General features: G+C 47.6%; 1 protein-coding gene across 3 annotated transcripts in view; it reads right to left on the reverse strand.

Moving 5' to 3' along the window:
* Positions 1-435: 435 nt before the first annotated feature.
* CNIH3 (cornichon family AMPA receptor auxiliary protein 3) overlaps positions 436-26,803 on the reverse strand; it is a 124,808-nt gene continuing 98,440 nt past the window's right edge. For all 3 annotated transcript variants that reach the window (XM_514230.8, XM_063809806.1, XM_009441564.4), the window contains 3 exons: positions 9,968-10,080; positions 5,842-5,985; positions 436-1,207 (listed from right to left, as the gene is read on the reverse strand). In XM_514230.8, coding sequence (XP_514230.2) covers positions 1,180-1,207; positions 5,842-5,985; positions 9,968-10,080 — 285 coding nt within the window. In that variant the 3' untranslated portion in view covers positions 436-1,179. The remainder of the gene's footprint in view (positions 1,208-5,841; positions 5,986-9,967; positions 10,081-26,803) is intronic.

Here is a 26,803-nt window from a genome sequence, read left to right on the forward strand (position 1 = left end):
TAATAAACATAGCACACAATGTGTTGCTACACAAACACCATTCATAAACCTGAGTCACAGGTTTCAGATGGGAGCTGGGGACGTGTATAAATAGCCTGTGTATGTTAAACAGTAGAAAAGAAAAGAAGTTTGGGGAATAAGGTCAAAATCATTGTGCCCAATTTAAACATCATAAAAATCTCAGCCTTGTCATTATTTACAACCCCCAGCGTAACTCCCACCCAAAAGAGAATGCCAAACGGAAAATTCTAAATAAGATGATGTCCTCACGTCGACCTAAACAGTACAAATGATGCAGCATCATAAAACGAAGTTATAATTATGTTGTCTCACTTCCTGGCTGCCGGATGCCCACGGTACAGAGCAGCCACTCCACAGGATTTTCTGAGCTCTGAGCTGTCTGGGGTTTTTGTAAGAACATAGCTTTGACTAGCATTGACCAATTGATTTGCATTTAATGACTCTGTGATGGTTTGAGGTGGCAAAAGAAGAATACAACTTGTGTGGTGGAGAACTAACACCTTGATCATGTTGCAAACGTTTCAAAAAGCATTTTTCCTATATTCACCCCTCCTCAGCTGAAAATAGCCCAGCAGGCTCAAGGCTGGTTGCAGCTGAAGACAAATCCCACACACCCTCCAGCCCCTCCCATTTGAGAAAAAGGGCATGGCCATGGCTTGGAAGAAAGGCAACAAGAGTCTTGGGCAGCCAAGACATTCTCGAGGCTTTCAACAGGTCCCTGCAGACTTGGCCTTGACTCTGGGTCATTCTGTTCCTTAGCAAGCACCTTGAGGCCTTCCAGCCTCCGCTCCCAGGAACTCATTTGAACTTGCAAGGTGCTGTTCAATGAAGTGGATTCAGGAAGCAGCAATTCTCTCTCAGGAGAGGTCTAGTGTTTCGTCACCTACTCCCCCACACCACTGATGCTCAGAAGGGGCTCTAGGACCCCGTGTGTGGAATTCGAATGCCAAAGATTGACAAACAGGGTGACACAGACACGCAGGGTTAACTCGGCTCCCAGCTGCTGCGTGATTCCAGCTCCCATTCAGTCTGACTGCCTGCCGGGTCTATTTCTCACGTATCCTCATTCTGGTCCCTCCTCCAGTCACCAGCAGAAATGCACCTCTCCGTCTCAGGCCTCTCCCATCTCAGTCTCTGATGATGTGCATGGTCTTTGCGTTAAGAGCTCACTAAAGTGTAGATCATGCTGAATGCAAAAAAAAAAAAAAAAAAAAGGAGAGGAAGGTGTTAGTAGAAGCCCACAGAGGACTCAGGCTGCCCCTCAGGAGAGGGACCTTCCAGAGGCCAGACCCCTTGGCTTCTCCCTCATTCCTGTCACTACAGCATCTCACCAACTCCACTACTGTGCCCCTTCTACTTCCCACAACACTGGAATAAAAATTTTTTGGGAGAGCATATTGTATCCCTTGGATAAAAGATGTGAATGCTCTAAGTGCCTATTATTATTCTCATCAGGATGATGATTATGGTTGTTTTCCTTTTTGTGCAATTGCAGGGCAGGTCTGGGGGTGGAGGTGGGAGTGCAGTGGATTCTTTATGCCACCAGCTGCCATGTGCTTGCATGATGGCTGTGTCCAGGGGCTCCCAGATGATGCTGGATAATACATTAGTGCTGGGGGAAAGATCATCATCGCTACTGCAAAGGCCAGAGTGGGAACATAAGCCCTCTGGGCCCCAGAACTCAGTGAATTCTTGATTGGGTAACTCCCTGGCCCTCCTATTTTTAATGGACTCCAGGAATTAAACATGCATTAAAAGTGTGTGACCTAAAGTATTGCCCCAATACTACTAAGAGTGGGGTGAAGGGGACATGTATCCCTGTGCTCTTAGTAAGGGCTTCAGGGTAATTTTGCAAGGCTGAGGAATGATCTGCACCAAAATATACCTCTTTGTCTATTTCGCAGCAAAAGAAACCAACTATCTTTTCACATTATAGTGAGAAAAAAAGATTCATCTAAGAAGTACAACCAAAGGAAAGAAATGAAAAGGTTTGACTTCTAACCCTTTGCAGCTATGGATGCCCAATGAGCTCCTCTGAGTAGCTGAAGTTCCATCTTCAGGAACCTCACACACCTCATGTACACAGAGAACCACTGGTCAGACCTGGAGCAAGAGGGACTTACTCTACTTGGGGAAGCTGAGGGCCAGATGAGGAGTGACAGCAGCGGCAGAAGCCACATTCTAACTCCAAAGCCAGTGCTTTTTGCATAACAGTACTAAGTCTCAAGTGGATACCTTTGTTTACTCACTTTCATTCATTATGCCAGACACTATTCTCAGTGCTGGGGAAAATGGTGAGTGTGCAGCCCCAATTCCTGCCTTGAGGAAGCATACAGCTAAGCTGTAACAACAAACCACGAGGATTCAGTGAGTGCCAGGCACGGGCCAGGACACTGCAGACGCAGAGGTGAATGAAACCAACATGGTCTCCAGTGTCAAGGAACAAGTAAACCATAAATAACATAGATGGAGAGAAATAAACCTGAAGAGGAACAGGCATGATCCAGAACAACCACGCAGGAGGGTGGTCCTACTACTTCAGGTTTGAAAAAAATCTTTCTACAGAGCAGACACTGTTCACACTGGGCTCACTGGCTAGTATTAGTATCTGCATTAGCTAGTCCCCTTCTAACACAACCCTCAAATATCACCTGGTCCACAAGGCAACCTGAGAAGTGGGGTGATGGGTGCCATGCGGTTCAAACAGGATAGAAGAAAGAGCACAGGCTCTGAAGCCAGATGTTGCTAATTATTAGCAGGGACCTGAGACACATTTCTTAACCTCTCCAAAGTCCTCAGGAGCCCCTCAGGAAGCTCAAACTATAAACTATCAACCCCGTCTTCCCCGCTGTTGTGTGGGTCTCTAGCCCTGAGCTCAGTTCAGACATGGCTCTGCATACACGAGTCCCCTTTCCTCCCTCCCACGGTGGCCTGCGCTGACGCTGCTGTGCTCTCCACCAGCTCCGGATCTGAGGGGCTGGCAGTTCCTAAGGTGGGAGAAACAGAGTCTTTTAAGCAGCCCCAAAGAGCACCAAGGGGCCAGATTCAACAAAGAATGTGGGTGCCCGTGGCGGCCACCCAGGGTCCCAGTGAGGCTGCAGGAACTGTTTCCAATTTTGTTTTAGAAACAAAGTGATTAACACATGTATCATGAAGGCAGGGCCAAACTGAAGTAATGAATTAGAGGACAAACAGTCAAACAGACTGTCTGGAACACACTCGGTTACAGAACAATCACACCCATCTAACCGAGAGGAGCTGCCAAGACCTCCCTACCCCACCCCCTCCCACCCCCGCAGCGGAGCACGCACAGCCGCTTCCCTCCCTGTGAACTCATATGGCTTCTTCCCCGCGACGCCTTGGCTCCAGCAGTTACTGCAACAAAACTGAAATGAGGGAAAGTCTCGCCTCTGTCCTCATCCACACTGAGGTGGATCCCAGGCTAAAGGGGCAGGAGCTAATGAAAACAATGGTCTCATTCTGTTGGCTTAGAGGAGAGACAGTGCTGTCTCTGGGGACAGGCCACTCAGCCCATGACTCTGCAGAAGGGGAAGTCTGTGGCTCCACAAAGAAAGCAGGGTTGAGCACACTGCAGGGAAGAAACCTAACCTCCAAGGTGTCAAGTCCCTAAGCCCACGACGGCTTTGTCCACACTCTGTAGGTCTCCCAAGACAGAAACCCATCTGACAAGCCTTTGGTTGTTAAATAGTTCAGACTTGGAGTCAGAAAGACTTAGGTGAACCCACTGGGCACCGCAGAAATCTCCGGAGGCTTCAAAGACCATCAGGCTCCCTGCAGGCTGGAGCAGTAAACATCCCAGAGCACCCCACAGAGTCTGCGGACACTGGGGATGTAAAGGGGAGGGAAGGCAGAACCAAGCAGAATGCTCCAGAGCCACCAAGGTGTGCATCAAGATTGTCCAGAGAGCTTGTTTAAAACGCAGAGCCCAGCCCTGGAAAGTCTGAATAGGTAGCTATAAGCCCAGGAATCTGCATTTTTAAAAAGCACACCTTCCTCCCTTCCTTACCCCACACTTTGATAAAGACTTTTCTAGAGGTTTTCTAAGATAGCCAGCAGTTAAGAGCTACTGGGCACGGTGGCTCACGCCTGTAATCCCGGCACTTTGGGAGGCTGAGGCGGGTAGATCACATGAGCCCAGGAGTTCAAGACCAGCCTGGGCAGCATGGCAAAACCCTGTCTCTACAGAAAAATACAAAAATTAGCCGAGCATGGTGGTACATGCCTATAATTCCAGCTACTCAGGAGGCTAAGGCAGGAGGATCCCTTCAGCCTGGAGTTCAAGGCTGCAGCAAGCTATGATCCTGCCGTTGTAGTCCAGCCTGGGAGACAGAGTGATACCCTCAAAAAAAGAAAAAGGAAAAAGGAGTTCAGTCTTTGAAATCGGACTCAAGATGTACTACTTACAGCTGTGACACTATTAGCTGGAATTCAGGAAAATTATCTAACTTCTCAGATTCAGTTCATTTTTCATATGTGAGTGAGGATAGTATTTATCTTATAAATTGAGCAATAGGTACAAAGCTCTGAGCACAAAGCCTGGCTCATTTTTAAATGTCAGAACTTTGGGAGGCTGAGGCAGAAGGGTCACTTGGGCCCAAGAGTTCGAGACCTGCCTGGGCAACACAGTGAAACCCCATCTCTACAAAAAATTTTAAAATTAAAAAAAAAAAAAAAATTAGCCGGGCATGGTGACACACACCTGCAGTCCCAGCTACTCAGGTTAAGGTGGGAGAATCGCTTGAGCCAAGTTCAAGGCTGCAGTGAGCAGTGATGGCACCACTGCACTCCAGCCTGGGCAAAACAGTGAGACCCCATCTTTAAATAACAATTTAAAAATAAATAAAAAATAAAAAATGCTGGACAAATGCAGCCACATTCTGGCCTGCCACAGCCCAATCCAAACCTCGGGGTGGCATGCAGTCCAACATCCCGACCCCTCCTCCTCTTCACCTGGCTGCTGTCAACCATGCCCTTTTGGAGACATCACCGGGAGGTTTGGAGATCACCATGGCCCTGCCACAGGTAATGATGGAATCGCAAGTGACAGGTGAGAGTCCCCAGAGATGAGCCAAAGAGGAGCAGGAAGGAGGAGGAGACATTTGCGGAAAAGGCACTCTCTGTGGTGTCAAACCACAAGACAGTCTGTTTATAGCTATCTGCTTAGTTAGGATGTTCTGAGCGGAGAGGTGAAAAGAGGGGAGACTCCTGAAACGGGACTGCAAAGTCAGCAGGTTTTTCTTAATTGGAATGGTGTTATGTAATATTGGGAAAACTGTAAATGAAGCATTTAGCGACCCAAAATGCCACTTTATGAACCGTGACAGCCACTGTGGGGCTGGGGCGGGGAGTTTGGGGCCTCTGTTATGGTTCCCAAGAATCCTTGCAAACAGGCCACGGGGCAAGGGACAGTGAGGATGAGCCTGAGCCCCTGTGGCCACAGGCAACCTGCTGGGCTGAGCTGCAGAGTTGTGAGAGGCAGGAAGCCCTATAGGGAAGAAGGAGTAGCCAACTGCACTTCACCAGCTATCTCCAAAGGGATGTTGAGAGGGTGTTTTCACTGCGTGGCCCTAAGGATGTGCCGATCAGCAGGCAAGGCCTCCTGCAGGATCTCCTGCCCCCTTACTTGTTTATTCAGAAGCCCTTGCTCCTGAGCCAGAGTCAGACAGCTGGGACTACACCTGAATGGCCGTGACTCCCACCCTCGCACGCCATCCCCAAAGGCCGCCTCCCAGAGGCCAGCCTGAAATTCTCTTCCTTTTGCTGCAGGAGTCAAAACCACCAGGAGGGGCAGATACTCACCAGTAAAGGTAGTAGAAGAAGGAGAGGAGATAGAAGGCCAGCTTACACCAGGCCTCCTTCTGACAGTAACTCAAAGTGTCGGCATTCATGACCACCGGTGGGTCGTAGGCTAGTTCTGAGCTATCTGCTGGACAGTGGAAATACCTGCAGGGAGAGAGGACATCATTGTCTCTGAGGTCCTGGTACTTCTGGCGTCACCTGGGCAAACCCTTCCGATGCAGGGCTTCTGTCGAGCAATCCCTGCCAAGCAATTGCCTGCCTTCTGCCCAAATCACAGTTGAAGCACCGCTGAAGAGTGGCTCAGCCACTATCTTCCAGCAGGTAGTAAATCCCCAAATACTCCAATCCACTGGCATCATGGCAATTTCACCCATATACAAAGCTGCTCCAACAGAAGGGGAAATGTGTCACCTGGCGTTGCCTAGGAGTCTAAGGAAGAGCCGCCTCTCAGGACAAGTGCAGGCAGAGGTAAAGGGCTATACCACCACTGCTGGGACGCCACCATACCTCCATTCTACCCTAAAACTACTTCACACAGACCCTTATTGAAAATCCTGAATACTTCGGGACATCCTATTCTCACTTGAGCGTAGAGCAGTTTACAGGTGCTTTCCTTCTTGACAGTGGGACCTAGAACTCAAAAAGAACATCAGCCATCTGTCGGGAGAGAGCGGGCCCCGGACGGCAGCTGGGTGAGTGAAAGTAGGTGGGAAAGAGGAGGAGGGGGAGCAGCTAACGCGAACTGTGTGTACTTCAAAATACTACGTTCCCAAGGCTCACCTGGCCACAGCCCCTGAGGAGGGGAGCCGTCGGCTTGGTGAGACCTGGGGCAGGAGTCTGAGCCTCCTGAGTCCCTTGGGAAGTGGTCACTGCCCCCAGGACACTGCCCCCAGGGACCTGGCCACAGCCTCCTGCCAGAGCCCAAGAACAAAGTACAGCTGGAATCTCTCAGTGAGTTCCTTTTTCAGTCATTCTGGTAAAGCCACACAGAGGCCAGGAGTGCAAATAAATGGCTTCCTTGGGCTCTGGGACAGACAGTGGTTCTCAATGGTGGTAAAGGGCCCAGGGAGAGGGCTCCGACCGGGAGATTAATCACACTGGCTTTGAAGAACATCCTGCAATGTAGCAACTCGCAGATCCGGAATCTCAGCTCCCTCCTCCTTCCCCTTCAGAGAATTGCACTGACGTTATCTGTCACTGACACTGTGCTGAAAAGAAATCACAAGCCAGATTCGATGACAACTGCCAGCTCACAGCCCTCCAGGCCACACATCTCTCCTCTTCCTGGGAGCCGATCTCAAAAGCTATTTGCTGTCACTGTGGTTTTATTCCCAGGTGACCTCATTAAGTGGAGGCAGAAGGGCAGGGTGGCCATGTGGCTCCGTGGAAAGAGCAAAGGCCCTGCCAGTCACCAGTCACCACATTGACTTTCCTTGGGTCAGTCATTAACCCATCTGAGCCTCAACTTTCTCATCGGTGAAATGGGGATGGAATTGCCCACTGCAAAGGGCTGTTGTGACCATTACGTGAGGCGATGTATGCAAATAACCTGGGAAGAACAGGTACTGAGTCGACAGCAGACAGTTCTATTTCCTTTAAGCAAACTAAGAGCCAGAGCAGGAGGGGACTTTCTCTGTATGTGAAACGTCACTGGTCTGGACCTGTTGGGAAGGAGGGGGAGTAAAAAGGGGGATAAAGGGTGTACAAGGGCTCGGATTTTTAAAGGACTCCTCCCCTCCTCATTCTTTTTTTTCTTTCATGTTCTGAGAACTTACTAATTGCCAGGAACTAGACTAGATCCTGTCAGGGATTCAAAAAAAAGGTAAGACAAAGTCCCTATTGGCAAGGAGATTACAGCCCCTCCCTTCCTCCATAGAGATCAACTTTCCAAGTCTACGGACACTGGCTGCCTCTCCTTTTCCTCCCTTTTGGACAAGCGCTAGCCCCATGAAGCAGTGCCCTGATCGATGTTTTGTCCATTAATCACATTTCTGATACCCTGCCTTGACAGCCCCCTACTTGAAGGACCTTGGGACGAACTCCTTTCCTGGGGGAGAAGAGCCAGCCCCTGGGGCAGTGTGTCAGGCGGCAGGGACTCAGACTGGAATTCGTACAGAGGTGGGGCGTAACCTCAGCCCTGCCACGTCCAAGCTGAGCAACACAGGTTAAGTTGACTTAACCTTTGTGAGTCTCTGTGTCCCCATGTATCAAACACAGAAAATGAAACCCAGCTCACTTGGTTGTTGTGAATCCTGGATTTTCTATTTGACTTCTCTCTAATTCAGATGAGAGCAGATTGCCTTTACTTAAAGTGAGGCTTCTCGATGTAACCGAATCTTTTTCCTTCCTCCCTAAATCTGAGATTTCTTCTATCCTGCTGGCCCTGGTCAATGGCACCATCGACCTCCCGGCCACGCAGCCTAGAGGCTTTCTCTCCCTCACCTGCACCCAATTATGGGCCAAGGCTTATCCAGTTCACCTCCACAGGTTCTCTTGTTCTCTCACCATTCTGACTCCCACCACCTGGGTCAAGGCTCTCTCACCTCCCCACCTGGAGTTCCCACCATAACCCCCTCGTTGGATTTCATCCTCAGTATTTCACCCTCTAACCCATCCTTTACACTGCTTCCCAGGCCAACTTCCTAAAAATCAGATCAGGTAATGCCACTGTCTTCTTCTAAAGCTTCTGATCATTTTTCATTACCTAGAGAATAAATTAATTCCACCTTCCCCACCAAATCATTTCAGGCCCTCCATACCATACTCTCAGCTGCCTGCCAACCCCGTCTCTTCTTATTTCCCTCCAAGAACCCTACATCCAACCTCACTGAGCAACTACTGTTTCCCAAACACAACAAGTGCTCTCTTAACTCTGGGCCTTTGCACATGCTGGGCCCTCGCCCTGGAATGTGCTTTTCCAATGTCACTCTTGAGTCTAATTTAAGTGCTTCTTTCTCTATGCTCCTACCAGTATTCCTCATATGTCTGTTAAGAACATATTTCCCTCCACCACTAGGATGTACATTCCTTAAGGGTAAAGGTTTTGCTTTACACTTAACGTGAAATCCCTCCCAATGCCTGGCGTGTAGTATGTATCCCGTACGTTTTCTAAATGAAGGAGTGCATGTCTTAGGTGTGGCTAAATTCAAGCCAGATTTTATGGTACAATAAAAATGATAAAACACTTTAGGGTCCAATGCTCTGGCAGCAAAGGGTCAAGGGCAGGCAACTTATCTGCACAAATACCTTCTCTACTATTTTGATATTCCCCCACCTCTGCCTCCTGTGTCCATATGGTGACTCTATTTTACAAAAAGCCAAAAATCACATGATCTGACGCATGGTCTCAGCAGGGAATAGAATCTATGAAATTATAACTGTCCCAGAAAATCCAGCCCATCTGGTAGGTGCTTTTTTTTTTATTAAGATATAATTTACATACCATAAAAGTCACCCTTTTAAAGTGTACAACTGTACAATTCAGTGGTTTTTAGTATATTCATAGAGTTGTGCAACCATCATGACTATCTAATTTCAGAACATTTTCATCACCCTAAAAAGAAAACCTTCGACCCATTAGCAGTCACTCCCTATTCTCATTCCCTCCCAGCCCCTGGCAGCCATGAATTTACTTTCTGTCTATAGATTTGCCTATCCTGGACATTTCCTATAAATAGAATCATGAAATATGTGGCCTTTTGTGTCTGGCTTTTTTCACTGATACTTTCTTTAGGGCTTCATGTTGTAGCATGTATCAGTACTTCATTTCTTTTCATTGACAAATAGTATTCCATTGTATGGATATACCATATTTTGTTTCTCCATTTATCAGCTGATGGGCATTTGGGTTGGTTCCACTCTTTGGCTGTTGTGAATGCAACTATAGATGCTTTTAACACTGACCTACAAGGGATGGGGTTGTGGTTAATGAAACCAACAAAAAGGGCCTTTACCTTATTGGACTTGCTGCCTAACAGCAGTTTGGGAACAGGCTTTAAAGAGAGACCCAGAAAGGAAGGGATGATTGGAAGGCACTAGAAGCTGTCTATTTGGGTGACATCATCACTGGAGAGCAGGCTGCCCTGGCAGAAAAGACAAAGGATAGACCAGTCCCAGTCTGACTTACCTCCAGAAGTGATAGAAAAGTAGAGGGACATTCAGCCCCAGCGTGAGCCACTCTTGCGCACACAGGAACATAATGCAGAAGAGGCTATGGATGGAGTATTCTGGCAGCACCAGCTGAAGAGGGAGCAGAGACACAGCCCTGAGTTAGAGGAGGAAAATGCCACTCCTGCTTCTACGGCAGCTGACTTCTGCCTGGACACTGCCTCTCACAGGTGGTTGACACAAAGGCCCTCCCTGCAGCAACATAGAGCCACTGCCCCAACACAGATCCATTTCTGGTAAGTTCTTCTTTTTATGGCACTCCTCTTTTTATTATACCCAAACCCAAATGACACAAGCCCTCAGTGCACTACTTACTACCAATAGAATACCACACTTGCTCCTAGGGGTCACCCATGGATGGCCACTGGGAAGACTGAAAGAGCTGGTCCAGCCCATGTGTCATCTGACCCAAGGCAGGACCACTAGGAGAAATACTGCAAGGGTTTCTAATGAATCCATAACTGCCCTGCTCTTGTTTTTCTGGCCCCTGTGTATCCTCCTATAGTAACTCACAAACCTAAAGTGAATATGTACATTTATCACAAATATAGGAGGGTCAGGAAAAAATGGCCAGCCTCAGAAGGCAGTGGCATTTTGCCTGATGGTGGATGGAGCAAGAGGAACGCAAGAAAAACAACAATTAGCAATGATGAAGAGGGACAGTGTAGCCTCTGGGGGAAGAGGGAAGAAACTGATCCTGACCAAGAAAGGCCTGATGGTGGGAAGTGTGACCAGCAGGAAGACTAAGCTCTCCCACCTCCAATCCAGCCACACAGGTATAAATGGGTAAAAGGAGCTTAAAATCATTGAAAAGCTGCTCCCAAGGGTACTTTCATTTTATCAGAAATCAAAATTGTAAGCTAAAGGGTAACTGTAAGGAAGAAATTTGGCACCTAGACCAGCAGTAGGGAAGGCTACAGATATAAATGCACCATTTTACCCAGTTATATAGGGAGATATAGATACATATTACTAAATATATTTATTTATATAATATATAAATATACTTTGTATTGTTTAGGCTATCATGAATACTTTGTTCTTCCCATCAAAATCTTTTGAAACATCCTTCAAGGCCCATCTCAAATGCCACTTACCGTTTTTTTTTTTTTTTTTTTTTTTGGAGACATAGTCTTACTCTGTCGCCCAGGCTGGAGTACAGTGGCGTGATCTTGGCTCACTCTAACCTCCGCCTCCTGGGTTCAAGCAATTCTCCTGCCTCAGCCTCCCAAATAGCTGGCATTACAGGCGCCTGCTACCACGCCCAGCTAATTTTCATATTTTTCAGTAGAAAGGGGGTTTTACCATGTTGGCTAGATTGGTCTTGAACTCCTGACCTGAGGTGATCTGCCCACCTCAGCCTCCCAAAGTGCTGGGATTACAGGTACGAGCCACCGTCCCCAGCCTCAAATGACACTTTCTATTGGGAGCTCTGCCCACCGTCCCTTGTTCCTCCAACCTCCCCTGTACCTCTCGGCCCCACAGCATGTTTTCTGACCCCCTCCCAGGGGTACTTTCCATAATCTATCCATTGTGGAGTCATCATCCTCTTCCCACCTTCCGATACAGATAGATTCCTCTGTCCAGCATTCTGCAAGCCATCTTAGCCAACGTCTATTCTTTTCTCATTTCCATTTGCAAAGCGCCTTTGTACAATGCATGGCAGTTAGGAGAGACTTAACAAATACGTGGTAAAGTGCATTGAACTGACCAAGTGCATATGTTTACAACATGGCTGGCTGGCATTAGATATGCAGCCTGTGGTTACAAACTAAGATTTCTTTGGGTGGAGAACAAACTCCCTCAAACCATCCCATTTGGGTATGGACCATGACTTTGGTCTCTCAATTTAGTTAGATGAGCTAACTACCCCAGATGGCAGACACAGAGGGAGAAACACATACGCACACATTAAAAATAAAGACATGCACAGCACACGTGTAAGACATTTTGTAACTATGGGGCACCTTCTTTATTCTCAAAGTCCAGTGTAGATGAATTGCATTAACCCTCACCTTAGACTTCTCAGGCAGTCACCTGAGGAATCAGAGCAAAGGAGCCATCATTCCAGAGGTGGTGACCCTTGGTGGGTGAAGCGGGTACCACCAGCCCCTGTGAATCTCAACCACCTGGCAGGAGGGGGCACGCCATGTCCCTATTGTATCTCCTTATAGGACCTCAGAGCTGTGATAACCAATCCTATCTACCCCCAGCCAAGGCATCACCCTACCCCCTCCCATTCAAAGAGAAAGCCCACTTTCTCAGAGCTGGGTGCGCCAGCCCTGGGAGGCAGTGGCTGTGAGTTCTGCTATGCACATCTCTACATTTTCTAATCATCAGTTTCAGCCACTTAAGCTGAGGCAATTAACATGTTTAGAGACAGCCACCGTGGGCCTGAATCATCCATTATTTCTCCATCTCCATCTCCAATTCCAATGACAAATCTCTGACTGATTACAGTTTGGATTTCAGGTCCCACTCTTAATCACCACTGCTTCTTCTCTCTTTGGGGCTTGATTTATTGTGGAGGCTGCAACCTTCCAAGCAGGGAGGATTCATCACTGTCTCCACGTAGAGGAAAACTGCTTAATGCAGGCCAGCTAGTCGCGGAGGTCTCCAGCCTTTTGGAGGTTGGGAAAAAAGCTGAAGAATTTATTCTGCCATTTCAGGTGGCTTCTCTAGATGACCTCTTACTGCCTAGAACACTGAACAGGATCCTTACAAGTAGAAGAGGCTCCTCCAATTAATCCAGAGACTTTTAGGAGTGACAGTGACCTTTTGATACACACACTGATCCTTGCCTACTTCCCCAGCTGCTTCTTGTCACAATGATGTGGAAGAGGTAAGGAACCTCTTCCTTCTAGACCAAATGGAAATCGGCCAGGCCATTTGCATGAGGCCTGCACCATAGCCATTATGGCTGCCTCCACTCACACCCAGCACTCAGCCTTCTGGAAGGTGGTAAGGTCTCATTTTCCAGCTCTCAGGGGTTGGGGCTGCTGATGGGCTGTGGGCAGAAGTGATGTGGAGAGAAGGCCAGACCACTTAACGGCTGACACAAAATTCTCCAGAGTCTCTTTTCCTTTTCCTCTGACAAAGCAAAAAGCATTTAGGATGGTGGGTACTCCATCATCCTGAAGCCACAAGTAAGGAAAGAGGCCCCCAGGCAACTCATGATGGACTAGAGTGTGAGCAGTAAAGAAACTTGTGTTGTTTTAAGCTGCCAAGAGTTGAGTGTTGTTGTTGTTGTTGTTGTTGTTTTGCCATAGCATGATTTAACCTATCTCATATGATACCATCAGCAAGCCCCAGACTGAGTAATCAATGGGAAAAGCAAAGTTGTGCTCTTCACTGTTTATCCTCCCCCAACCATCCACTCAGCCCTTCCTTAACAAGCCATCGAGGCCGGCAGGACACAGCTCCCTGTCACCGGACATGCTTGGGCAGGGGCTGAATAACCACCAGGCAGGCATAATGCTCATTCATTTGTGTGGGCAGTCAGACCAGGCGTTCCCTCCCAACTCTGTTATATAAGGACCACCCCTAAAGCTTCCAAGCAAAATACAGAGATGCTGATGCAAGCGCTCACCACAGCCCCATGACCCTGAGTCATCCCTTAGCTTTGGAAAACACTTTTTTTTTTTTAATAAGAGAAGCTGTTGAATGGTGCCAATCTCATTCTTTCAACAAATGGAGAAACTATTTCATGCAAGCCACAGCCTATTGAATTGCCATGTATTATTACCCTGCTTTCTAGAGTCATAAATCCTAAATCTCAATATAAGTATTGTGGGATTACTGAAAGACTGCAATTCATTCCAACCAGGGGGATCATGGAAGGTTTGTGATCAAAGGGAAGTTGGAAAGGGCGAGTAAAACCTAATCACTTATGGGAACCAGAGGTCGGCATCCTAGAAGTGGAACAGTGAAAGCAAAAGCATAGAGAGATGGAAGTCACTGGTCTGGGGTGGCTCCTTAACAAGGCCACCTCAAAGGGCCCCTATTAAAGGACATTAATGATAACCGGTAAGGACTGTGTAAACGCTAACTGTATTCCACCTGTCCTGACTTCCTACCCAGATGCTAATAGTCAATTTTCATTTGCTGGCAAACATTTCCACCTGGATATCCCACAACCACTTTGTGCTGAAATTCACATTCCTATCAGTACCTGCAAACTTTATCTCCTAAATTTCCAACTTCTACTAACCATACCATCTCTGACTCCTTCTTCTCATCAGTCTCCATGTAAGTCTGTTTCCAAATCTTGCTTCTTCACAGCCACTTGCATTTGTTCCTTCCTTTTTATTTATCCTGCCCCTGGACCTCCTCTCCAGGCTGGTGCAAGAACCTTCTAGCAGGTTTCCATCCCTGTACACATGTGCCCTCCACCCAACAGAGCAGTATATGCCATGCTCAGCTCAGCTGTAAGCCATTGTCCACAATCTTGTTTTTCCAGGAATTTTACTTGTCTGCATTCTAAATATTTTATTTCTAGTTATGTATCCTCTCATTCATTCATGTATCCATTTGTTTGCTGTTTTATCCCATCAATGACCTGCAGCTGATTGGTACCCTTTATAGATTATGAAAACAATAGAATCGTGTGCCAAGTCCTGTCTTATTTTTACTACTGTGGTGGAGAGGGGCATCAGGGGTTGTGGGAGAGATTCTTCTTACCCCTAAAGGAAAAGAAGTAGGAAGGGGATGCTTGGAGTTGAAGCAAGGGAATAATGCTCCTGGTGGAGAAAAGGGATTCCTTAAGACCAGGGGAAGGGAGAAGATGAGGGAGATGAAGAGGCAGCAAGCGCCCCTGTTGTTGGAGATCTGTCTGCTCCTGGCTCTCATCATGCATTCCAAGGGCATAGGATTTCTGAGGGGCTGGTGTCAGCATGCCTGGGACCAAACACTTTAAAAGTCACAGCTATGGAAGCCACAGGGAAGCTCCTGGCACTGAGTTTATCTTGAAGACAGTAGAAGCTGTGAGACTCAGAGTCTCTACCCATCTCTGAATGCCCCTGTCGACTCAGACAACAAGCTTTACAGCTGTAATCCCATAAGTCTCAATATATTAGCCCAGTGTCTCAAAGCATTATATAAATTCCTACAGTTACATAATACTCAACTGTGTGCTATTTAGAAAAGCAGCTACCCATGCTGAGTCTTATTTTACCCATCTGTAAAATGCCATACCTACCAGCCAGGGACACAGGATGTACTATGAATGACAGTGCTCTCAAAAGTGAAGAAGCCTCCAGCAAAAGAAGACACCACTATTGTTATTGTGCTGTGATCATTATTATCATTATTATTTTTTCTGAGATAGAGTCTTGCTCTGTCACCCAAACTGGAGTGCAGTAGCACGATCTTGGCTCACTGCAACCTCCACCTCCCAGGTTCAAGTGATTCTCCTGCCTCAGCCTCCCGAGTAACTGGTACTGCAGGCATGTGCCACCATGCCCGGCTAATTTTTGTATTTTTAGTAGAGATGGGGGTTTCACTATGTTGACCAGGCTGATCTTGAACTCCTGACCTCATGATCCACCCGCTTTGGCCTCCCAAAGTGCTGGGATTGCAGGCATGAGCCACCATGCCTGGCCGGTCATTATTATTTTTAATAATCATATACTAGATGATGACCATTCTCAGGTAGATAACTTGTTGCTCTTACCGTGAAAGTCAATGAAATGACCCAGAACCAGAGTTGGTTTCCTGATTTTTCGATTCAGTCTCCTGACTCCCTCTGATTGAACCAAGCTCCAGCTTCCTCAAGTGGGAAGAGAAACCAAGGGCTGTTTCAACAGCCTGCCTCTCAAATCATAAAAAACCTCAATCCTTGCCTGTTTTCAACAGCAATAATCCAGTTCTGTGTGTCTGCCCTAAGGTTTATTTGCCCCAGGAGCCAATGAGTGTGGAGAAAAAGATAATATATCTTTTATTTGATTCCTCAGCCCATACTAAACTGGCCCTAAAACAGAGGATCCCTCTGGGATGCCCCGGACGAAGTCAGTATTCCCAGCATGGAGATCATTCTCCATTTGTTCCCAAATGAATAATCATGCACGTGAGCATCTCCAAGCAATGTCAGGAAACTACATTCTGGGCCCCTTTGCTCTCAGGAGGCCACATGCTCTTTAATCACTCTGGATGAAGGTCGTCTTTGGAAAGCCTGCACCAGCCTGGGCATCCAGGAGGGCTGCCCAGCCCCATAGGCCTTGCTGTGTCAGGGACTAGCACCCAACCTCAAATGGCACAATACAGTAGGAACACTCCGCCAGCTGGGACTTGGGTTGGGTCGACTTGAGTGGTCCCTATTTGTTGGTGCTGGCATATTAAATGTTTTGACCTCCTGGAATTTGCATCAAAGTTTATTAAATAGTTTTAAGCCATAAGACAAAGGCTCTGATACATAAGCAACTTAACACAGAATCACCTAGTCTAGAATTATAATCTTATTTAAAATTTTTTTAAATTTTTTGTTAAGAGATGGGGTCTATGTTTCCCAGGCTAGTCTTCAACTCCTGGGCTTAAGTGATCCTCCTACCTCAGCCTCCCAAATTGTGGGGATTAGAGGCGTGAACCATCATGTCTGGTCCTAGAATAATTTAAAAAGTCACCATAAAATTAATATGACACCTACTGATTTTATGTACACCAGGAACTGTGGATGTGACTCAGAACCCTTTGCTGTTAGGAGCTCTCCTAAATGCCTGGACCAAGTATTGCTTTGATCTTGGCCTTCCATGGCCAGAATTGGACCCTCATGGCTGACCACTGGGGCCTGGGCCACTATTCAAGGGAAACCAGTAGCAGATTATTTTCCCCATAGGCCTGCACCAGGAACACGAAGGAAAATAAGTTAGAGAAAGCAAGAGACAGTTGCCTGCCTGAGTGACCCAGGACCTGAAGACAGAAGAATTTTCCTCCTGGCCTGGGGAGGCCCAGTGGTCAGTGACGGCATGAAGGGCAGAGGAGTGACGGGCTGCTTCCAGCCCCAGAGGGGCTTTCTCTCCAGGCCTCCCACTTTTCCATCCCATGGGGCCTCTGGTTTCTCCCTGTGTTTTCTTCACTTACCCTCCCTGAGCACATTTAATCCACACTGTGGATGTTCCTGTTGCTTCTTGGCACCCACTTGAACTCATTTCCACCTTTGCACTGAGAGAAGGCAGCACAGGGAGGAAAAGGCACAGAGAGAGAAGGGGGGTCAAAACCAGCACCCCTGCTGCCCATTGCTCCTGATCACCCAGGGTGTGATGGCCCAGAGGCCCCTGTTGGGACTTAGCTGTGCCTGACACATCAGCAACCAGCCACACATGCTCCAGACACTGCCTTCATGGACTGCACCGGGCTCTGCTCTTGCCCTGCCCAGCACCCTGGGAGCTGCCTGACCCTTCCTGTCCTCACTGCTCATTGGGGACCAGCTTCCAGCCTGACTGACACTGACCAGCTCAGGCACCTCTAGCCCCACTGTCATGTCCCTTGGGGCCCTCACCGCCAGCTGTACCCTGTGCAGGGGATGCAGCCCAACCATCCTGCAGAAATTACAGATCCCAGCCAGTCGACTGGGGAAATTCTCCTGCTTTGATCCAAGAGGAAAAGCACATATGCGCAACACCATGAGGAAGAAGGCTTCTTCCATCAGAATTCACGGGTCTCAGCTTGTTTCTGGAGGAGAAGGAAACCAAGGCAGGAGGTGACTGACTGGGCCTAGTGCCCTGCTCTACAGCCTGGCTGTTCCCACCCTGCCTCCCACCCATTTCTTTAAGCTTCCTCATCTTTTAGCAGTGGTTCTCAAACTTCATGGTACTTTAGAATCCCCCCTGGAGCTTTTGCTAAACCCCAGATTGCTGACTGCACTCCCCCCAAGTTTCAGACGCAGTAGATCTGAGTGGGGCCTAAGAGTCCCCCTTTCTAACAAGGTCCCACGTAAGCCACTGAGAACCCTGCTCAAAGTGTGGTCCCTGCTCCAGCAACCAGTTTCTCCTGGGAGCTTGTTAGAAATGCAGAATTTTGGCCCCATCCCAGACCTACTGAATCAAAGCCTGCAGTGTAACAAAATCCCCAGTGACTTACATGCACATTAAAGTTTGAGAAGTGGCTGCCCAGCACTGATTCCCAAAATAGAGTCCCCCAGCCACCTGCATCCAAATTGCCTAGGGCACTTGTTACAAATGCAGATTTCCAGGTTCCACTCTAGACTCTTTAGATTCTCTGGGTCAAGAATCTGCATTTTTCAGAGCATTCCAGGTGATTTTGTTAAACACTTGAGCTGAGATTCATAGACCCAAGGTATGAAAAGCATACAAGGGTCACCGGGCCATAACACCTGGAATATGCCCAATCCCATCTGAAGAGCACACAAGGCAGATGCTTCTTTTTTAAAACCCCTGGTGTGAGGCCTCCTCCCACCCAACCCTTCCAGAGGCTGTGGGTCTTCTCCCACATCATGAGGGTCCTGTGCACACACAGCCCTGCTCACTAACTACTGCTTCAGGGGCTCAAGTCTGGGCAACCGGCATTTGCAGTCAAAGGCAGTTGTCTCTGGCTCCTGGCTTTCCCACACACCACTCCGTGGGAGAGCACCCCTGAGGCTCCCTGGGGTCCTGCAGCCCTGCAGCTGGTGGTCCCTAGTCTTGGAGGGTTGGCTTTGGCATATTCCTGGGATGGAGGTGAGCTCTCCAGCATCCTTCCACCTCCAGAATCCCCCCTCCAGTTCTGGCCGGATTCTTTCCACCCTCCACAGGCCACCTCTTCATTCAGCCTCACAAGCCCCTTCCACAAGCTCCTTCCACCTGTCTCTGGCCCTCCTGGTGTCTCAATGGACACTTTATAGATCTGTAAGGGGACAGCTTCCTTTTAGGACCAAACCTTTGGATTCCAGCCTTGCTCTGCCCACTCCTCCCAGCCTTCCTTTTATAATTGTTTTCATACAGCATCAAGACACACTTGAATTTCAAAAGCCTCTGCCAGTTTCTTCACACGCTTGTTAAATTACTGAACTACCTAAGATTTCACTCAGGGAGGAGATGAGAATAAAAGCGCTCTCTCAAATAATACCACATATTTTAAGGGACAAAATTCTCCTACAACTTGCTGGCAATTCAGAGCTTCTTAACACTTGTAGCTTCCCACTCCTTTTCTTCTTTACTTTGAGCCAGAGATGAAGGGAGTAGAAATCATGCCCAGACTATAGGGAGTGATCAGGCAAAGACTCAGATGGTTTGAGAGGAGAGGCACTCACCTCTCCTCTCAGAATAAGGAGGGCAGTGGGGTTAAGGGTTCAACAAGCCTTATTCCGGTGCTGGAGAGCCCCATTTTCACACTCATTCAGCAAATATTTATTAGAAGCACTTACTAGGTGGTGAATGCAAAGCCATCCAGCTGGGGAGACTCAATGTAAATGACCAGGTGTAGCTCAGGCTCTATGAACAACAAACACGGAAGCCAGAGGACAAACCGAGGCAGCACGGGAGCACTTGACGCAGGAGGAAAGGGGAGAAGAAACCATTGTTCTGAGTGAGGAAATGAAGGAGGGCCCCTTGGAGGTGACGGCCTCCTTAAATCTCCTTGGAGATTTAAAGGATGAGTTATACTATGGAAGGCAGAACGTGGTGGCCAAAGTTGCTCCCAAGGGACACTCAGAGCCATCCTTTCATTCAGGGGCTTGAGACAATCACTTTTTCCTTTATGTCCTGGGAAGAAAATCTCCGTTCCATCACGTGGGCTATCCCTTATACATCTTCCAGGGAAACGACATGGCGACTGGAAATCCTTTCTGCCAGTCTCTTTTTAAACCTGGGAGACTTCCAGGGAATAGTCACAGTGATTTTACCTGACAAGGAAGAGCATGGTGACAGGAAGGGGAACTAGGGCAGAAACAGGTCATCTTCTGCCTTTAGTTACTCAGCACGGAGCAGATGATAATGAGCCTCGACATCAGCCCCACCTGCCTAGAGCTCGATGGGAATTTAGCACAGCTGAGAGCTCCGCCCTCCTCTCCAACCTGTCCCACCCACGGTGCCCACCCAGCCCAGAGCAAAGGGAAGGAAGCCCAACTCTGCTTAGAGAAGAGGGTTCTAGGTCCCCAGGGCCACACCTCCCCACTTCCACTGCCTGCTACAGCCGCATTTCCCAGGTGAGGCTCTGCTGCCAGGTCTCTTATGTAACAAGAACCTGATGTTTCCAGAGGAGGGAGTTGACCTCATGCACCGCTATGCTCCTTAACAGAGTGAACCTGGTGTAAGCCTGAGTCTTCAGCAGCACCATTAACTTCTAAAGAATCTTTTCCAAGAAAAAAAAAAAAAGATGACTATCCTACTTAACACTTATTAAGTGGTGTTAATTACCTGTTACACTCAGCAGGTTGGAAAAATTTTGCCCTAACAAACAAAAGAGGGTGAATTGAATGAGAATGGGAAGTTCTGGCATTCGCAAAAGAAACACAAGCTGTCACCATCATCATCATCAATTAATATTTATTGAGTGCACATACAGGGGAATGGGCAATTTGCTGAACGTCCTGACCCAGAGCCCTAACTGCAAGAACAAGACGAATGGACACAGCCCTCCCTCCCCGTGGCCCAGGCAGAGGGGGTTGTCTGAATTCGAGCACATGCATATGTGTTTGTCCAAAGTCTGGCAACAATTCCTATTAGCTGGACTGTGCCAAGCTTTACCACAACTCTGATTTAGCAAATTAATATTTTGAAGAAAAGACAAAATAATATTGTAACTTGCTTCCAGCAAGGGATTGAGTGCCAGTGTCTTAGTGAAAATAGTAGTAGATTAAGGAACAAGAAACTTGGGCTGTAGCTTGGACTATTAAGAAACTACAGAAACTTCGGTAAACCATTTAACCTCAATAGGCTCAGTTTGTCCATCTACAAAATGAAAATGATAATAATAATAGTATCTAATTCATAGGACTGTTATGAGTATTAAATGAGTTAATATCTGTGAAGCTCTTAAAATAGTTTCTGGCACAGAGTAACACTTTATAAATAATAACTATTACCTGTAAGAGGAGACATTTGACCTCACAATCTCTACAGTCCTTCTCAGTTCAAATACTCCATATAGTTTTAAAAAGCAGCGATTAAACTCCTTTGAAAATTAGACCAATAGATCTTCCTTTTCACTCTCTAGTACTTGCAAATTTTAAAAATCCTCTTCCTCCAGTAATTTTTATCCCCAGAAACACCATGTGTTCTGGGGAGTCTGACCATTTTGTGTGTCAGCAATTACCACTCCTAAGTAATAAAAGCTCCCCATGCTCCTGAAGAAGGATTTTTCTCACCTCTCAAGTCAGTGCTGTGCAGCTGTAGGTGTCTGTGCCATTGGTTTGTCTGTGTGTGTCTTTGTGGGTCTCTCTCCATAAAATTGTTCCATCAGCACAGGGGCCAGCACATAGTAGGTGCTCAGCAAACTCTCCATTTATTCACTTAACAGATACGCATCAAGAGCCTACTATGAGGTGTCAAACACTGCGGCAGGCATTGGAGGTGCCAGGATGAGTTCAATGAGCCTGGTGACAATGTTCCAGGCACCCCCAGGCTGATGGGAGAGACCGACAGCTGAACACTGGACCATGCCGCAGCCAGCACTCACACACTGGCGAGTAGGCAAAGGGGTCAAAAGCCACAGCCTATGAGCTACAGGTAGTGGGGAAACCAGAGGCAGACATGCGACCTGGCAGGCACACATGGAGAGGGATCCCGCTGCAGAATGGTGGAAACACCTGGGGCCATCTCTGAGTCTTGAGAATCACTATGACAAACTGCCACGAGTCCCAGGAAAACCCTCTGCTCCCACATCAAAGAAGAGGCTTCACACAGGAGGAAGGAACTGCCCCTTTCTCCTGAAGTGTCACCTCTTCCTCCTCCTCTCATCCCCCGTCCCTGCCTCCTCCCACCAGAGCCACCCATCTCCTCCTAACTGGTCCCCTCACTTTCACTCCACCCTAAGCTATTTTTCACCAGTAGGCAAAGTGATCTTTTTGAAACATAAATTAGATCATGTCACTTTTTGGCTTAACCCTCCAATGTCTTCCCACTCCTCCTAGAATGAAATCCAAACTCCTTACGATGGTCTCTAAGGCCCCACATGATCTGGCCTCTGTGCCCCCGGGCCCTACAACCCGCCACTCACTCCCCTGCTCACTCCACTCCAGCCACACTTGATCCTTCGTTGTTCCTCAAACCCAGCATGTCTGTTCCCACCTCAGAGGCTTAGCGCATGCTGTAGCCCCTGACTGGGGAGCTCCTCCTCAGATATTCGCATGGCAGTGCCTTCATCATTCAAGAACCTACTCAAGGTCACCTCCTCAGATGAGCCCTCCCTGCCAATCCAGTATCATCTCTCTCCTTATTTACCTTAATTTTTCCATGGCTCTCAGCATCATTATCTGAAAATGTACCTATTGTGCATTTGTTTACTTGCTTATTGTCTATTTCCCACACTTGAATGTTCCATAGGGCAGCTTGTCTTTTTCATGACTTTACCCCCAATTCCTAGAACAGTGGTTGGCACACGGTGCAATTTTGTTGTTGTTGAGTGAGAAAACAAATTGATCCTTTGGTCGTTCCCCACACAAGCATAGCTATCACCATCACTGAGCTGATTTCTGAATATGAAAAACCATAACAGCCATCCCAGTAACTAAGAAATGGTGTTGACTCGACACTAATTTAGCAGGCCCCAGGTTCAGTAGGTCTGGCCTCAGTGTATCTCTCTGTTGTACATCCACAGACTGAAGCTCTAGCGCTGGCTGGTCCCTTACAGGTGAGTACAGTTGGTCACAAAGGGTGTGGACAAAGAAGAATCCATGGAAATTCAAACTCAGCTCAACTCTCCAAGCTTTGAGCACCCAATGCCCTGGATTAAATATGGCAGGAGGCCCAGCAAAGACCTCATAATAGATAGGGAGAGATAAACCGAAAACCTAAGTGACTATATAATCCAAGGCTGAATATAGGGAGAAGCAAAATAGAAGGATAAGCATAATAGGGTCAAAGGAGGAGGGAGGCAGATCAGCCAACACTGGCCCTTGCTGGGATACACACTGCTATGGACTGAATGTTTGTGCCCTCCCCTAAATTCATATATTGAAGTCCTAATCCCCATTGTGATGGCATTAGGAGGTGGCGTCTTTGGGAGGTAATTAGGTCATCAGAGTGGAGCCCTCATGAATGGGATTAGTGCCCTCATAAGGAAAGACACTAAGGAGCAAGCTTCTCTTCTCTGCCATGTGAGGATACAGTGAGAAGGTGGCCATCTGCAGATCAGGAAGAGGGCCTTCATCAGAACCCAGTCATGCTGGCACCCTGATCTTGAGGTTTTAACCTCCAGAACTGTGAGAATAAATTTCTGTTAAGCCACCAATCTATTGTCTTTTCATTGCAGCAGCCCAAGCACGCGTGTGCACGCACACACACAGACACACACACCAAATGCCTCACTGGAGCTTCCTCCTACTGCTCCCCACTGTCGTGGTGCAAGGGGTGAAGGAAGAGCTGCAGGAAAAGGCTGGCCAGTGTTATGAGAAGGGAAGGAAAGGTCACCTGTCCCTAGGTATTGCAAAGAACCCTCTGCAGCTCCTGATGTCCCCACTCCAGAACCCTAGCAGGGCTCCCCTCTCTCCAGTGGCAGAAGTGGGTGTTCTGAAGGGGCCTGATGAGGAGCTTTACGGCATCACTGCCAGAAGACAGCACTTCCCATCCTTTCTTATTTCCATTTCTCATTACACCCACTCCCTAGGTGACCACAGCAATAGCAGAGAAGGGCAAGAGAGGGAGGGGAAGGCAGACTCTACTTGGGAACTTTCCTCCTCACCCCACAGTTCCCTCCTCTCCATCACAGTGCCTCCCAGTTCCCTCCTGGGTGCCTCAAAATTCCCTAAGTTATCAGCCTGCTTTCCAAACCCCCAGGGTCCCCAAACTGTACCCCATTCCTTCCCCAAATTTCCATTCCTGCTGCTAATCCCAAGAATCTTGCCCTCCCTCAGCCCCCAAAACCCCCATTCTTGGAGCAAGTGACACAGCAAGTAACAGATAATTTCTGTGATTCCCAAGCAAAATGCAGGACATGTGTTTATTCACTCATTCAGCATTTATTATATACTGGGTCCTATGTGGTAGTGGTGGTGGGGTATACAGAAGTAAGACACCATCCTTGCCTGCATGAAGTTATATGCTTATAGACTAGTGTAGAAAACACATGTTTTTATGAAGGAGAATGTTGATGTTATGCATGAAGAAACATATGGTCAGAGTTTGGAGTCTGGGATTCTAGGAAGACTGCCCTGAAGAATAATAATCAAAGCTGAAGTAGAAGAGTAATCCTTTGGCCCTACCTTTCTTTGTAGTGTTCCAGGCAAGAGATGGTGATGGTCAGGGCAGGTAGTTAGGGGCAGAATGTGATGGAGTCATATTGATGGATTTGAAAAATACTTAGGAGGTACCATCTACAGAACTTAGTAATTGATTGGATGACAGGGTGAGTATGAGCATTACTCTGAGAAATCTTGAACATTAGTGTGAATGATTTACTGGAATGAGCAGCAGCATTGGGAGGAGAAATATTTTTAGGGGTGAAAGAAAAGAACTCAGCATGGGCCACTGTGTGAAGTGTGCTGTAGTTAGGTTTGACCTCTCCAAATCTCATGTTGAAATTTGATCCTCAATGTGGCAGTACTGGGAAGTGGGGCCTAATGGGAGGCGTTTGGGTCATGGGAGCGGATCCCTCATGAATGGCTTGATGCTGTCCTTGCAGGAATGAGTGAATCTCCACTCTATTAGTTCCCATGAGAGCTGGTTATTATAAAGAGCCTGGCACCTCCCCAACCCTCTCATTTCCTCTCCCGCCATGTGATCTCTGCACACACCTGCTTCCATTTGCCTTCTGCCACGAGTGGAAGCAGCCTGAGGCTTTCACCAGGTGCCCAACTTTTCGGCCAGATGAACCATTAGCCAAATAAACCTTTTTTCTTTATAAATTGTCCAACTTCAGGTATTCCTTGATAGTAACACAAAACAGACTAAGACAAAGTCCCTGTAGAACATCCAAGGCAGTTGGATGTTGAGGACTGGTTCTCAGAAGAGGAATTTGAAGGTTCTGGAAACATCAATGGTAAATGAAACCCTGGGCTGGTGGGAGAGTAGAGAGTGAGACAAGATGGAGGACACAGTCCTTGCGGTCACCAACCTTCAAGGAATGAGTAGCGAAAGCAGCACAGAAAAAGGAGGCTGAAGACTAGCAAAGACACAGGACAGGGGAAAACCAGAGGGTGCGGAGTCAGGAAAGCCAGGAGGACTGAACGTTTAAAGATGGAGACATGGCTGCCAGACACTGCTAAGGAAGATGAATATCACGCAGAATGAAAAATGCCCCCTGGATTTGGTGACGCTGAGTCACTGCCACTTCACACACCATTTAGAAAAGTGTGGCCGTGGAAAGCAGGCAGGAAGAGGGCAGGAACTAGGGAGATGCGTGTGAACAAGGGGTTTTTTGTTGGTTGGTTGTTTTCAAGAAGGCATTATTAGATGAGCACAATTTTATGTGGAGAGAGGACAGCTGCAGAAATATTGATCCTGTTCCTTACTACGTAAGGTGAAATCTGGATTAGTCCGAAGACTGAACATTAGGTTTTCATTTGAAATGATCAACCTACAGGTAAAGTTCTGGAATGCAAACAACCATTTATAAGCTGGGGACAGTCCGTGCTTCTCCTGGAGCCCCAACAGCTCTCTGGGATGTGGCTGTCATGGGTCCTAGCATAGGTGTTCAATAATGACTTAATCAACTGGTGGATGAATGGAGTGACCCTGAGGTCTGATTAATCACTTCTCCCTGGAATTTCAATCATGGGCAGCTCATTCCATCCATCCACACTCAACAGACATTATTCAGGGCCTAACAGTACCAGAGCCCTGGGCCTGGCAGAATTTATATCACCTCAAACCACGGCACAGGGAATGTGTGCAAGGCACACAATGGGACATGTCCTCTGTACACACTGGGAAGTGTAAAGGAAGCTGCTCCCAACACTCCATGACAAGCGAGGCTCCATGTGCATATTTGCTCCCTTGAAGACAGCAAAGGAAACAGCCAGCACACATCTCGTCTCTGCTCCCACCACTGGCGACTCCCCATTATCTTTCATATTTTCCCTTGGTGGCACCTGAGAACTTGGTCCCAACAAGCTGATTCTCAGTGAGTTTAAGGAGTGGTGGGGGTGGGGTCTTACAAAGGCATATGTTTTTGTGACACTGTTCTGAAACAAAACTCGGAAAAATAGGAGCTAACAGTGTCATCTTGTCTGGGACCTTCCAACTAAAGGGGGCTTTAATTTCAGGGAGCACAGGCCTTGTAGAGGCTGCTTAAAAGATAGCCAACATTAATGCTCTATGTTATACACCAATTAAAAGTTGCAGTGAGGCCGGGCACAGTGGCTCACGCCTGTAATCCCAGCACTTTGGGAAGCCAAGTGGGGTGGATCACTTGAGCCCAGGAGTTCAAAACCAGCCTGGACAACATGGTGAAATCCCATCTCTACAAAAAATACAAAAATAAGCCAGGTGTGGTGGTGCATGCCTGTAGTCCCAGCTACTCGGGAGGCTGAGGTGGGAGGATCACTTGTGCCCAAAAGGTTGAGGCTGCAGTGAGCTGTGATTATGCCACTGCATTCCAGCCTAAGTGGCAGAATGAGACCTTGTCTCAAAAAATAAAAATTTAAATTTTAATTTTAAAAAAGTTGCATTGAAACCAGAGGAGCAAAACTCAGTGAGGCTAAAGTATT

Source organism: Pan troglodytes, chromosome 1, assembly GCF_028858775.2.
Source record: "Pan troglodytes isolate AG18354 chromosome 1, NHGRI_mPanTro3-v2.0_pri, whole genome shotgun sequence".
NCBI lineage: Eukaryota > Metazoa > Chordata > Mammalia > Primates > Hominidae > Pan > Pan troglodytes.